This window comes from Haliotis asinina, chromosome 6 (genome assembly GCF_037392515.1).
Source record: "Haliotis asinina isolate JCU_RB_2024 chromosome 6, JCU_Hal_asi_v2, whole genome shotgun sequence".
NCBI lineage: Eukaryota > Metazoa > Mollusca > Gastropoda > Lepetellida > Haliotidae > Haliotis > Haliotis asinina.
The window spans coordinates 21,509,166-21,524,167 of NC_090285.1; the positions used below are offsets into that span (position 1 = coordinate 21,509,166).

The 15,002-nt window shown below is 40.3% G+C and overlaps 1 protein-coding gene across 1 annotated transcript in view; it reads right to left on the bottom strand.

Moving 5' to 3' along the window:
• LOC137286912 (uncharacterized) overlaps positions 1-4,386 on the bottom strand; it is a 77,961-nt gene extending 73,575 nt beyond the window's left edge. Inside the window, exon 1 of the mRNA XM_067818937.1 lies at positions 4,078-4,386. Coding sequence (XP_067675038.1) covers positions 4,078-4,084 — 7 coding nt within the window. The 5' untranslated portion in view covers positions 4,085-4,386. The remainder of the gene's footprint in view (positions 1-4,077) is intronic.
• Positions 4,387-15,002: the final 10,616 nt, after the last annotated feature.

Below are 15,002 nucleotides of genomic sequence, written 5' to 3' on the forward strand. Positions count from 1 at the left end.
ATATTCATGTTTTTTTCAAATTTTGAAAAATATGAACAAGGACCAACACAGTTTTTCAAAGGCTGTTTTGTTAGCATTTGCTTAATATTGGAGGAGGAGCCCAAGTCACTGATGCACACCGCATAACATGCAAATGCAAAAGATCAAACCAGATGTCACCAAGATTCATACTATGATTAGCAGATCCTCGCTAGGTTAAGTGACACAACTCTAACCAGCAAATACTGGGACATAATTTCAGATCCCGGAATTCATTATCTTTAATAATTAAGTTACTGATAATTTACAACCATTCCAGCACATATATACTCAAAAAAGTGTTATGACACATGTACAATTAATTATACATCAATTATCTTGCCATGGGTTTGGGATTTTGGAGCGAACACTCATTTCAGCGTTTACCATAAAAGGTCAGGTCTCTGCTCTACTCCACTCAAGTGATTTATTGAAAGCAGATAGACAGTCTAAATGAAAGGCACTGAGGCAATCCTTTCCCTCCAATGACTGCTCAAACACTGAACGAGGTTTGCAGGCCATACAATAACCACAAGGTGTCATTGTTCAATGTTTGGATGGCTGATTATATGGTTGAACACATTCAAATCCTTCGTCATCAAGGGACTGGAGCTTTGAACATGAGACAGACACCTGAAAGTGTTGTTTTGAAAATAGAAGACTTACACTGAGAGGATAGCCTTTATGGTGAACATGTGAAGGTGTTTCATCATGAATGTCTACATCTTTGTGGGACACTTTTCAATTGAATTATTTGAATCTGGCACAGATGTGGAAAGTCAACATTTGGGGTGCACTTAGAAACCTGTGTGTTCGCAACCTGTTCATTTCAGACAAAATGGGGGCTTACATTTTGTTTAGCCTAGATCATAGAGAGACATATAAATGACAAAATAAATAGGTTTACCACTCCTGTTGTTGGTAAATATTTGCTTTTCAATGCTCACTCCTCTGTTTTGAGCAAAAGACAATTCAGGACACTGGGACGAGGATCATAAACATCCACAGTTTTTAACCAAAGTCACAAACAGGCTTCACTTCATGAGAGTTGTGTTTTGTTTCAAGCAATGTTTATGAAAGTTACTTGTTAACTTTCAACATCGTTCGTTCATATATAAGGCTATATTCAATTGCCTATTTGTATCTGCAGCAAAAGAACAGTGTTTTATACTGATGATAGAAATATTCCAGCAATTTCACAGAAACATACACCAGGAATGGGCTTCACACAATGAAGATCTGGAAGAAGTGACAATGAAGATGTGGATCTGGTTAAACCTGGGACTTCACCACCACCACCATCACCACCATCATCATCATCATCACCATCATCATCACCACCACCACCATCATCATCACCATCACCACCACCACCACCACCACCACCACCATCATCATCACCATCACCACCACCACCATCATCATCACCATCACCATCACCACCATCACCACCACCATCATCATCATCACCATCATCATCATCACCACCACCACCACCATCATCATCACCATCACCACCATCACCACCACCATCATCATCATCATCACCATCATCATCATCATCACCACCACCACCACCATCATCATCACCATCACCACCACCACCATCATCACCACCACCACCACCACCATCACCATCACCATCACCACCACCATCATCATCATCACCATGACCTACAATGTCTGTGATTATCCATCAAAGTATGTCAACATTACTGTTCTTCCAGTATCATAAAGTGCATATTCCACTTAAAACAGTGTGTAGCCATCTATCTTCAACACAACAATAGCTGATCTGCTTGCTCTACTATCTACTGTAATATGAATGAATCATAGGTCCTTAACATTTTTAAATGGTAAACAGGGTGTCCTCTACAACAAGTAAATGGAGCATGTTGGACAGTAACACTGTAAGCATAACAAGAGCATCTTAAACATGTCCACTCTGTCTGCATCCAGGAAGATTCCAGCTGTAGAACGTGCCCAACACTGTTCTGATCAAGGTTCCCAGTCACCAGTGTATATATCTGCGTATTTACCTATCAGACTGTGAGCTTCTGTGTTCTCCATGGTGTTGACAAATCGCTGTCTACAGTTACTTACTTAATCCACCGGTCCTTTACACATAGTGCCGAAAACAAATATGTAGACAAACTCCTTACCCACCAGATCTGCTTCTTGTGGCAATGACTGCAATACTTAACATTGCAGTAATGCTCTCAGGTAGCGATCTCACGGCTATGACGGCTGCAACTCCCATTCTTTCACACAGACTTACAACAGCTGTAGCGCCAAGACGGCTCTGTCGAACGGGATCCTGGTTTGGTTTGTTATTTCACTAGTTACAACATTCCTGTCATCAGCAAGCACAATTACACCCAGTCAGTATTCAGGGTATCTAATATGGTATACTTCATGTCATTCCACTTAACATATCCACATAACTCAATATAACACACACACAAAAAAATCAACCTAAGGAAAAACATGGGTTTTTTTTGCAAAATGCATATAAGGCACCTGCAATTTTCACACCTGATGACTATAATGTGGAAATATAAATTTCCAGGAGTCTTTGAAAAATTTAATCACAACTTCGAACAAGCTTGTAGTGCTTATGAAACGTAACAGACAAAATCAACATTGTGAAAACTATTGTTAATGCAAACAAGTGTTCCAAAATTCTTTGAGTTAGATTATGAGAAAACACAATCAATTGCATAGTCTTGGAGTCAGTGTGACCAGTGTTTGATTATTTCAGTTAATGGGACCACCACTACCGCTATACAGTTTTAATTTGATGAATGGGAACTGAATAACTGAACTACGTCTACAAACTTTTGAGACACTTATATTTGACTTCATGAATCTTGCTTATAAAAAGATGTGTGTCTTTAAGAAACTCATTTTCAAAAACTATGGCAATATATTTTTAAAGCATGCCAATATTACGTTGGATTCTAAATGTAAGACTTTAACAAACACTTTTTTGAACAGAGATCCTTCTGTCCTGTAGAACGGCCCTGAAACTGTATGGATTACTACGTTACCAAAGGTAAGTCGTGTAGCTTTAACTTACTTGTATTCAACAGTATATATTTCATCATTAGTTTGTTCCTTGTGAAATTTCTGCATGTCTAGCAAAAACTATTACAGAACAGTGGTACTCTTGGCTATGAGAAACTAAACCAGCTTTGTATTTTATTGTTCTATTGCACAAAGACTGCTGGCAATAAACCCCAATGATAACACAACAGCCACCCAAATGGCGCTGATTTATTTGTTTTCTGCCTTTGTGTGAACTTACAAACTGGTGGTTGCATTGTATACCTACAGTTTACAAAATGGTTTTACAGATGGCCTAGCTCTTATTTGACACTATGAGAAAGAAAATTACAACCATTTGATAATTTTGAATAACAGTGGATAGATATGTTTGGACATATTCTAATATATTCATCAAATAAGATTGATCAAATTGGTGGGGTTTTTTTTCAGTACTCTTGGTTAGCTGACATGCAATTCGTCACCTAAGATGAGTTGGAAACATTCCTTTATTCCTTTTCAATGAATAGTTCCTGTGCATGTTGTGCTCTATCTAATACCCCTTGAATTATCATTCACACAATCGTGGTATTTACGTCTTTATCACGTGCGCTACTGATCAGTGTACGTTACAACAGGTTGAACAATGTTAGAAGACACATGACAAAGCGACGTCTGCAGAGGACTTGTGAGAAGTCATCAAAGGTATGTGAGAATTAACATACAAGAAAGGTACAGCGTTGTTTTAATATATCAACTGACCAAATCTTAACACAGATAACTATACATAATACACGTCTACCCGGATAATGAACCAGGTGTATGAACCAACTGGTAGAAGCAGACGACCGTTCAAATTCGTTTCAACTTTTGGTACTCTTATATCATTGACATTCACATATTGTATGATTAGTTAAAACAATCAACAACCTCTAAAAAACCGTTGATTTGTCACTTCCAAACCAACAGGACACGGTTTAACAGTACCATTTACCACCAAAGGATTGTTCTTACCTGTCATCAAAGTAAAGCTATCCAAGTTTCACGTGGACTGACGGCCCCCTTTACAGAGGGCCTCAGGTAAGGTAGCGTTCCAACGGTCGCGTCCCATCGCAACACAGGTAATCTCGGTGTAAACGTGTCCCGCCAATTAACACTCTTTGTAATTTACATCCAAGGAATCCACTGACATCAATCAGGTGCCTGTCTCCAACCTCCGCAACACTCGTCGTGAGTAAACTCGGGGCGAGTGAATAGATCGCTCAAGTGCTCGGCGACATTTACAGCTCTTGCCTGTTTCACGGAGTAGTCAACCAAACTATACGTCGTAGGATATCGGCAAAGCTCGGGGGTTTCCGATCTACAGGTAGACTATGGGCTGTTTCAATTTTATCTTCCCTGTTGGTATTGTAATAGTGTGAGGTGAAACTGACGCGCTCAGTATATTGCGCATATGTTGCGAGGGGTATGCGGGTGTTTGACGAGGTGCGTGTGTGGGTGTGTGTGCACGCGTGTCTCTACCAGCAGGGTAGCAACAAATGCCCCATATATTACTTACATGTTTATGGTTTGATAAGAATATATTCCAAATAACATTTCTGTATGTACTTGACTTTAAGCCTGGATGTTTCGTAATTCATTGTTTCATAAGTTAAAACGTAAGAATATAATCTTTTTCATTGCACCCTCCCACATAATTGTACGCATACCTAATGTTATGAACAAAGCCATGTGTTTCCAGCGGCCATAATCCCGTACTGGCAATCGAACCACGGATCCTCTGAACTGAGGTCGGACAACTTGCCCAGATGACCGTAGAGGTTACCTGCTACATGTATTCACAATTTGTGAGACGGTCTTTGTATAATTACCTCTCGCAGTGACACTACAATCGAAATGTACCTGGGTTCTCTAAATATCAAATTCGGAGACCCATTTTTTATCGCTCCGGGGTGACACTGTTACAAGATGGATGTAAAGCAGGCTTCCTAACTCACTCTGACACTGCATGGTCCGACGCGTGCTGTCGTCACAAAGTCTGCAGAATGAGAACAGGTATATATTTCTAAACACGCGGGAGACACCAGAAATATGCTTCGCATGTTGTACCCATGTGAGGAATCGAACCCTGGCCTTCGGTATGACGAGCGAACGTTTTGACCACTATGCTACCCTGCCGCCCCGAGTTTGCTTTTATTGCGTTGATTAATATTCGCGTTGTGTTACAACATGTCACTTTCACTCGGGAGCTCCTGAAAAGAGGGAGTGCACCCTTCAATGTCCGCCGTTTTCAATGGTCATTTAATAAACTTTCAGGACAAAGAGGGGGTGTGGATGCGCACCCCAGGACGCACACACACGCACGCACACACACACACACACACACACAGAGAGAGAGAGAGAGAGAGAGAGATCCGCCTATGCTGAATGCCCATACATTTAATAGCCTAACTGCGTTGATCCATGCTCATCCTCTAGATCAATGGATTGTCTGGTCCAGACTCAGTTATCTACAGACGCCACGATCGATGAAGCTGGAATATTGCATCGATGAACAACAAGGACAATCAAAATCTAGTCTAAGTAAACTCTCAGTATTATTCCTAACACTCCTATACAGAGTCTCACTGAAGAAGCGTAACGAATAATACTGAGATTAAGCTTACTCAGACTGGATCAAAATCATACAGAGCCTTGTTGGGGATCAATCCCAACTCGGATTCCAAAAACATGATACTTTACATTCCCTTGTCCTTCCATCAATCACCGTCCACATGTTCCCCATATATTCCCTCCCGTAAACCATCACGTCAAGACGCACATCATATCCCACTCAAATGAAGTTAAGCAAGTTAATCTGTGATGTAAAGTATATCATAGTAAGTTTACTAATATGAAAGAATCGGACGTTCTTCATGCTAAATTGAGTAGCATACATGCCATGACGTCAAAGGAACAAAGATTTTAAACAGAATAATACGGGAGAAATATTTAGCAAAAACAATACTGAATCAAATTTACACCGATTTTTCCTAAACACCAAGGGCTTGTAACGCAAAAATGGCACTTTCTTTTTATAGTGCTACCCGTTACTGACAATACCCACCTTTATGGCAGTTTTTAGCGTTACAAGCCCCTGTGTCCTAAACTGGAGAGAATGGATACAATTTGTATAGAACGGCATATTTAACTTGTTGAAGTTATTTATTTTCTGTACTTAACTTAATAGTTGACGAGGCCACAGGCAATTGTTAGTCCTGCTAAGTTGTAGTCAAGTCATAAAACTCAGTCTACGCGCCCGTTAACCCAGAGTCTATGATGATACCAATCTAGAAATTCCTGTCTGCTCTGACACATATATTAAGAACTGGACCGTTGATCATAGCCACGGTGAGAGTGCGTTTAAGTGTGTACAAAGCAATAGAATGTTCGCGTACGGTAAAGTACAAGACGCAACTTTCTTGAAACAGACTATAGACCATGAAGCGCTCCTGTGCGCCAGGATCGGGGTGACACTACAGGTAAGACTCAGCGCGTCGAAGCTGAATTGACCACGTACATAACACTCTCCTCTGTTACCCGACCCGACTGAGTCACACGATAAAGCTCCCCTTGTTTCTTTACCGTGGACGTTAAAACAGGTACAGGGGGATTTGGACATTTTTAAAATCAATCATTAACCCATTTACTTTCAACTGCCTTGTACGTGACTGTCACAAATGACTTTATGTCTGGCTATATTGATCATAGTAGATCAATATTTTAGCAATGTGCCATAAATTGGGCGTTAAGTTAGGACTCGGGCAGTTATTGTGTATAGAATATAATGAAAGGAAAGTCACAATGTAGAAATATCACTGGCGACATTGATTAAATTTGCATATGTTATTATTTTATTTTTTAGGATATCCTGTCAGGGTGCGCCAGTTGGACTACTGTTTGACTTGACGAATAGGGCAGCGTCAGAGAGAACACAGGAAATATGGCCAAACATAAGGCCAAATAAAATGAGAGAGAGAGAAGACAGAAATAAAACGCGAGGGATGTATAAAATCTAACTTTAAGTGGATATGATGAGAGACAGAGACAAGAAAAGAGAATGCGGGAGATATGGGAACGTAAGGCCAAATAAAATGAGAGAGGAAGTTCGAAATACAACGCGACAGAAATGTGAAATATAACTTCAAGTGGATGAGACGAGAGATAGAGGCAAGGAAAGAGAAAGCGAAAAACATGAAAACGTATGGTCAAATAAAATGAGAGAGGGACAAATAAAATGCAAGAAAGATGTGAAAGTTAACTTCAAGTGGATAAGATGAGAGACAGAGACGCGGGCAAAATGGAAACTTAGAATCAAATAAAATAAGAGAGAGATTTGCTGGCTTCAGACATTGATTGTTCCCACAACGAGCAAACATCACCCACTGCCCTACCCAAACGCCCCCACATGGGTGTTCGATCTTTTCCAATATCACTGACTTTGTTCATTCCGTCACGTTCGTACACCTCGTTCCCATGCACTACTGGAATCGACACTGTGTGTGTATTTGTTAAACTTCCCTTTCCGGAAATATACCGATTCATACTTTAGCCTCCAAAACACTTAAATCTGCAAAATGTTGATAAATGTTTAATTTTATTCGAAGCTCAGTACGGCTGCACTGGGTGTGAATGTGGTTAGTTCATTTTGAAAATGAAACATATTTAGTATGTCGAAGATAACCTTTTTTCCTTTAACCAGGGGGAACCAACTGCAAACCTTATGCAGATCAATTGCACGAGGATCATGCATGAACTAACTGAAAAACATGTGCAGCTATAATGCATGTGAACAACTGCGTTTCGGTGTAAAGAACTGTTGAGAACTCGCCAATTTTCACCACTTACATTACTTGTTTTATAATACATCAGTTCATATGCAAACAGTATCTTTAAACAGCATGGGATGTTTTGCCAAATCTTGTTTAGAACAGCAGACTGAAGTACCAGCCCATTTGAGTCAAAATCGCCTCAATGAATTGCACTGTAACTCTAAAACAGATAACCGCAAATGTAAATAGGGAAAGCACACCAGTTCTGCAGAATATTGTTCTAATTTTTGTCAACAAAATATAATAATTGTTTAGCAAACCTCATTATTTTTATTCGATACTGCACGATTTGTGACAAGGGTGTAGGAACGGCTCAGGTAAGCGAGAGGCTCGGGCAAATTTGTCACGTGACGGTTTATCCTACTGATTGAGTGATTGATTCATCTCACACAATGAAGTTTACTGCTGATGTTACAGCTTTATTTTACAAGGTCTGCGACTTCTTCCAGTCTGAAACTCATCGGGGCAGACTATTTCATACAAATGATAAATAATTACTTAAAAGTACATCTTGTGCTGTTGGGGTTCCAGAGCCGCAATTGAAAACATTGTTAAAACGACAGACTCCATCCTCAAGCACGAGTGCTCAGGAAGGTGGGGTGAGTTGTTTTTCAATTATCGTGGATTTTGATACGCCAGACATGATAACATGGTTAGAAAACTATCATGTAGAATTTCCACATAACACAACAAAGCCAAAACCTTATGAAATCCTTAAACTCAACAAAAGAGCACCTGTGCATAAAACTGACCAGCATTTGAAATCAAAAGGCCATTATATATCTTACGTTTGTCTCCTTATCATTGCGATTTGAACTGATCTGGGGTATCATCAACTCTGAAAATGCCCAGAATAACACAACGTTTACAATGACAGACGTTCAAAATCTAGTCAATGAATCCATGGGTAAAACTTCACAACACACATGGAAAAGAATCAGTTGAGAAAGTTGTACTGGCTTCAAAGCGGTTTACAACAGGCGACTATCAGTCCTGTTATCATTTGAGTGCACTCTGATGACTCTGACAGCAGCGACTCCGTGTCTGATTCAGAAGCACAGTGTGATGACTTTTGATACCATCCCCTACCGATGAAATCAACATCGCACGTGCTTCTCGCGTACCTTGCTGTTAATGAGCTGTTGCTACACCCATGTCACAAATCTTGAAGTATCGAAGAAAAATAATGATGGTTTGTTAAACAATTATTATATTTTGTTGACAAAAATTATAACAATATCCTGCAGAACTGGTGTGCTTTTCTTATTTACTTTAGTTTGAGTCATTTACGGGTATCTGTTAAAATGAGTGCAATTCACTGGGGAGATTTTGACTCAAATGGACTTGTTTTTTGGTAAGTGACTGTGTTCACGCAAGTGAGTCTAAACTTTTAACGGGTAGTATATTACGAAATCACTGCAAGACACAGAATATGCCATTTGTGCAGACATTCACCATTGACCATTATCTACTGCAGTTAGTAATGCCGACATTACACCTTTCTTTCAGCAGAGTGGACACGCCGTTCCACTATTGTAAATTGATGCATCGCGTAATGGTAGCATTGTGTTTTATTTATTTTTTGTTGTTGTTAATGCCGCTCTCAGCAATAGTCCAGATGTATGGCGGTGGTCTGTAAATAATCGAGTCTGGACCAGACGATCCAGTGATCAACCTCATGAACATCATTCTACGCCGTAAGGAAACGGTGACATGTCTCAGCCACGTCAGCGTCACCATAACCCACCAAATGCCGTCAGGAGCCTTTTACGATAAACATGAGTTGATGAAGATCAATTCTTACCCGGATCTTCGAGGGTCGTTCACCTGAAGGTGATGACAGATCGAACCATCACAAAGTCATCACTATGTAGACTGTGTTGTACTGTAGTCTCCAAACAAACGGTATGGCGTGCTCCCAGTCACAGGCATGTCTGACGTCATTCCAGGTTCGATCACAGTGTAGCCTACGGGTGATGGTATTTTATACGTGTGTGTTTGGCGATAATCTAAATCTAACCTGAAATCTAGATCTTAGTCGTCTGTTATTATTACTAGTATATTCATTTTATTTACAACAGCAAAACTATTAAGGGTTGTAGGTAGCCCAATGTTACAGTGTTCGCTCGTCACGCTGTAGATACGGGTGGGATTCCCTATATGAGTACATTCACAGTACAGTGTAACCCGTCAACGTCCAGGGTAGAACAGACCTTCAGCAACCCATGCTTGCCATAAAAGACGACTAACGGGATCGGGTGGTCAGACTCGCTGACTTGGTTGACACATGTCATCGGTTCTCAATTGCGCAGATCGATGCTCATGCTGCTGATCACTGGATTGTCTGCCCCATACTCGATTATTTACTGACCGCCGCCATATAGCTGGAATATTGCTGAGTGTGGCGTAAAACTCAACTCACTCACTCACCCATATTGTGGAGTCGTTTTCTAGTGTTCCCGTCGTGATATAGATGGAATAATGCTAAAAGATGTCGTAATACATACTGACTCATTTATTTTGCATACAAATCAAGCTTAGTGTTTCCAGTATTTTGTTTTATAAAATATAATTATCTGTGACAAGAATGTTAATTGTGACAGTATGTTTACGAGTAAATATTACAGAGCGCGCTTTATGCCACCGTGTAAAGTCCTTACCTGAAACAAGTACAGTGCATGTTACCGCTCGACTTGCAATTTTGGTGTCTCGAAATACTTTCTACAGACCAAAGAGTTCGATTAAATTTCTCGCCACTTTATAAACGGACCCCGGGGATACCATGCCAGAGCATGCCCAATTCCTTGTCATCGATCCCGATTGTGTAGATCGATGCTCACGATGTCAATCACTGGATTTTCTTATTTCTTATCCAGACTTTTAACTGTTAACAGTCATCCAACCATCCAACAACCCAACCAACCAACCAACCAAACAAACAAACAAAACTTTACCGTGTAGGATGGCGACTCCGCACATAATATCTGAATCTTATCTGCGTTAATATAAAGAATCTAACAAACACCATTAAACTATCTCAAAAGGCAGAAGGTAACTGGTAGCAATAATTTACATGTTTACCTCTGTTCATATCGTATTTTAGTGCATGTTTATGGGGGTCAAAGTCCAAACAGGATGTTTCCTTAATGAATTAAAAGCGACTAATAGTAGTGACAGAGAGAGCCGATGTGGACATCAACACTTGAACTCTGACGGGACATTTATTCAGCAATATAATGTATGCTGCACTGTAATGGGTAATCTTTCACATCAAGACATTAAATGACGTTAATGTAGTAACATCTAAATAACGCGTTTCTGATAATGTCCGTGAATTGTCTTTGATGGTATGATTTGTGACTTACCCAAAGACCATTATGGACTGACCCGTGAAGATCCGGGTTAGACCGACGTCCAGTTTCGGAAATGAACTCTTTCACTGAAAACAGAATCCTAAATCATATAAGAAATATGATAAAAAGGAGCCGCGGACTTTCTTTATTTTAAGAAAATTCTTAAATTAGGGGTGTATACTATATTTGCATGTTCTGCATTGAGTGTATTTGTTTTTGAGTGTATTTGTTTTTGAGTGTAATTGTTTTTGAGTGTATTTGTTTTAGGGTCTGCGTTGCGGTACTAGAGCAGGGTTACAACTGATCTTCAGTAACCCATGTTTGTCGTAATGGGTGTCCACGCGTATCGGGTGGTCAGGCTCGCAGAATTGCTTGATGTTGGTCATCGTGTTCCAAGTGTGTAGATGGACGCTCATATAAGTCACTGGATTGTGTGGCCCAGATGGTGTTATTGATAGACCCCCGTCACATAGCCGAACATTTTTTGAGTGCCATGTTAAACAACAATCATACATAAAATATACCGTGGAAATTAGAGTACCAGGCAATAAAGTCGTTTATAGATAGCAGAAATATTTGTTCTGCTGACAATGATATGTGGCGGTGTGTTATCCTGTCCGTAGAGCACAGGTCACAATCAACTGAAGTAAAGCAACGTTGGACGCAGCGAATCTTTGGATGGGTAACCGTGTTTGGCACCTTGACTTCTGAGAATGTCTCGGTGTGGTCTCACCTTTGGCAGGTGAGTTTGTTCACAATGGCCTCTGTCCACCCAGCAGTAAATTGGGTAGTTGGTATGATAAGATGGTAGTCTGAATTTGAACCTTGAGCGCCCAACGGACGACCGGATGTATACTCTATAGGGAGTGTTTTGTACTTGTTGACCAGGGATAATATTTCACCGCTTTGAACACGCAATATGCAATATAAATGGACAATTATATATATATTTTATATAACTCAAATATGGTTACAACTAATACAGATATAGCCGAAATATTGAAACAACCGTGATCGATATACACATGTATTTAGATGTGCTAATGCAATTTCAGTCCTGCTTAAAACCCACACTGCTTTAACAACGTAACATCTATCAAGCTACTGTGAATTAAGCTAACACATGCTGATTCAATTACATCAAGTACTGACGTTTTTAATGTCTGTTTATGTATTCAATTACTATGTTTGTTGGTTGTTCTTCATTGCGTGTCTGAACAAGCATAAGTCCGCGCTGGACTAATCTCGTTCCTCAAAATCTACCCAAGCCAGCCTTTGATTTAAAAAAAAAGAAAAGGGAAAGCTTTGTGGGACGTCATTTTGGTCCTAGCTCAAACTCTTACGTAACCGCTTCTTCCTAATCCAGAAGCATCTGAAGTTACTCAGCCAACAATCACGAGAGAATATTTTTCCTCCCCTGAGTACCGTTGCCATAATTCATGGCTGTCGCTGCACATCATCTTGCATTAAAAGATTAACAAGTGCACGACAAAGTCGTGTGTACAGATGTCTCCTGGAGGTCTTCCAATCGCCAGTGGTCCGGGGAATTATCTCCTGCATGTGAGACAGGACGTCCAAACACTGGCGTGCAGGTCTTTCGCCGTCCGCACCGCCGTGGTACCGCATGTCGTCCGCCATGTTTGATCTGGCGTTGAAATTTGGCAGAGGAGCAACTTGAAGGTGTCATGAAGTCGTAACTGCCAGTGACTTCTTGTTTTATTTGCAACTCTTCATCTCTTAGTGTCGAGTACCATGAGATGCCCATGTCACAAGTGCTCGTTCCTTCACTGATATATGCAATATTTGTCATTGAATACTTAGCGAAATGGAGTATTTGCATTTCCTCATCAGACAATTTTCCACATGGCATTTCCCCACACCTCTTTTGTAAGCAGCAGGACAATTCACAGCCCATCACAAATCTGTTGTGCAATAGATGCGGCGGGATTAACTAATCTGCGCATGATGTGTATTTACTTGTTAGGGCGATGGGCTTAACTAATCTGTGCATTATGGGTATTTACTTGTTAGGGCGATGGGCTTAACTAATCTGTGCATGATGTGTATTTACTTGTTAGGGCGATGGGCTTAACTAATCTGTGCATGATGTGTATTTACTTGTTAGGGCGATGGGCTTAACTAATCTGTGCATGATGTGTATTTACTTGTTAGGGCGATGGGCTTAACTAATCTGTGCATGATGTGTATTTACTTGTTAGGGGCGATGGGCTTAACTAATCTGCGCATGATGTGTATTCACTTGTTAGGGCGATGGGCTTAACTAATCTGTGCTTGATGTGTATTTATTTGTTAGGGCGATGGGCTTAACTAATCTGTGCATGATGTGTATTGTTAGGGCGATGGGCTTAACTAATCTGTGCATGATGTGTATTTATTTGTTAGGGCGATGGGCTTAACTAATCTGTGCATGATGTGTATTTATTTGTTAGGGCGATGGGCTTAACTAATCTGTGCATGATGTGTATTGTTAGGGCGATGGGCTTAACTAATCTGTGCATGATGTGTATTGTTAGGGCGATGGGCTTAACTAATCTGTGCATGATGTGTATTCACTTGTTAGGGCGATGGGCTTAACTAATCTGCGCATGATGTGTATTTACTTGTTAGGGCGATGGGCTTAACTAATCTGTGCATGATGTGTATTTACTTGTTAGGGCGATGGGCTTAACTAATCTGTGCATGATGTGTATTTACTTGTTAGGGCGATGGGCTGAACTAATCTGTGCATGATGTGTATTTACTTGTTAGGGCGATGGGCTTAACTAATCTGTGCATGATGTGTATTTACTTGTTAGGGCCATGGGTTTAACTAATCTGTGCATGATGTGTATTTACTTGTTAGGGCGATGGGCTTAACTAATCTGTGCATGATGTATATTGTTAGTGCGATGGGCTTAACTAATCTGTGCATGATGTGTATGTTGGTCAGTAAGGCCATTAGAATGTTTTGCAATGATTTCCTGTTGTTTTCAAGATGGGGCTGAAAATGAAAGCATTAATGATTGAATTATACCGCCTTATATCACCGTTCGATTATGACAAATATGATTTAGTCCCGTTGCGAATCAGCACCCACCTTGTATTACACTCGGTCAGACACCATTCGGGATCTTGTCAACAACACGAGTCACGGGTTTCCTCACACAATAAGTCGGCATGCATGTAGTGATATGACTGATATATAACTGACACGACGTATTGTTTGCTCACAGTTAAAAGACTGTTTACTGTGGCATTCCAATCCTCAGAATAAAATAGGGGAGTGTGTGTATGTTTTACAACTCGTACCATGTTATGGGAGGTGTACGGACATATTCCCATCTTGACATTTCCCCACCCCTGTTTTGTAACCAGTAGGACAATTCATCACACCAATCAACAATTATGAACGGACACAAGCTGTGACTGTATAGATATCATACTAATATAGTTAAATTCATATAATCAGTTTATTTTTGATCAGTCCCAAACAATAGCTCCTGACCTGTGAAAAAGCGGGTTAAAAATGGCTTAAAGTAACCCATGAACGTCGTGAAATGCGACTAACAGGACAGGATCATCGCGCTCATTGTATCTTAAATGCGTAGATCGATGCTCATGATGTTGATCATTGGGTTGTCTGGTCCAGACTCGATTATTGACAGACCGCCATTCCATATAGCTGGAATATTGCTGAGTGCGGCGTTAAAAACCA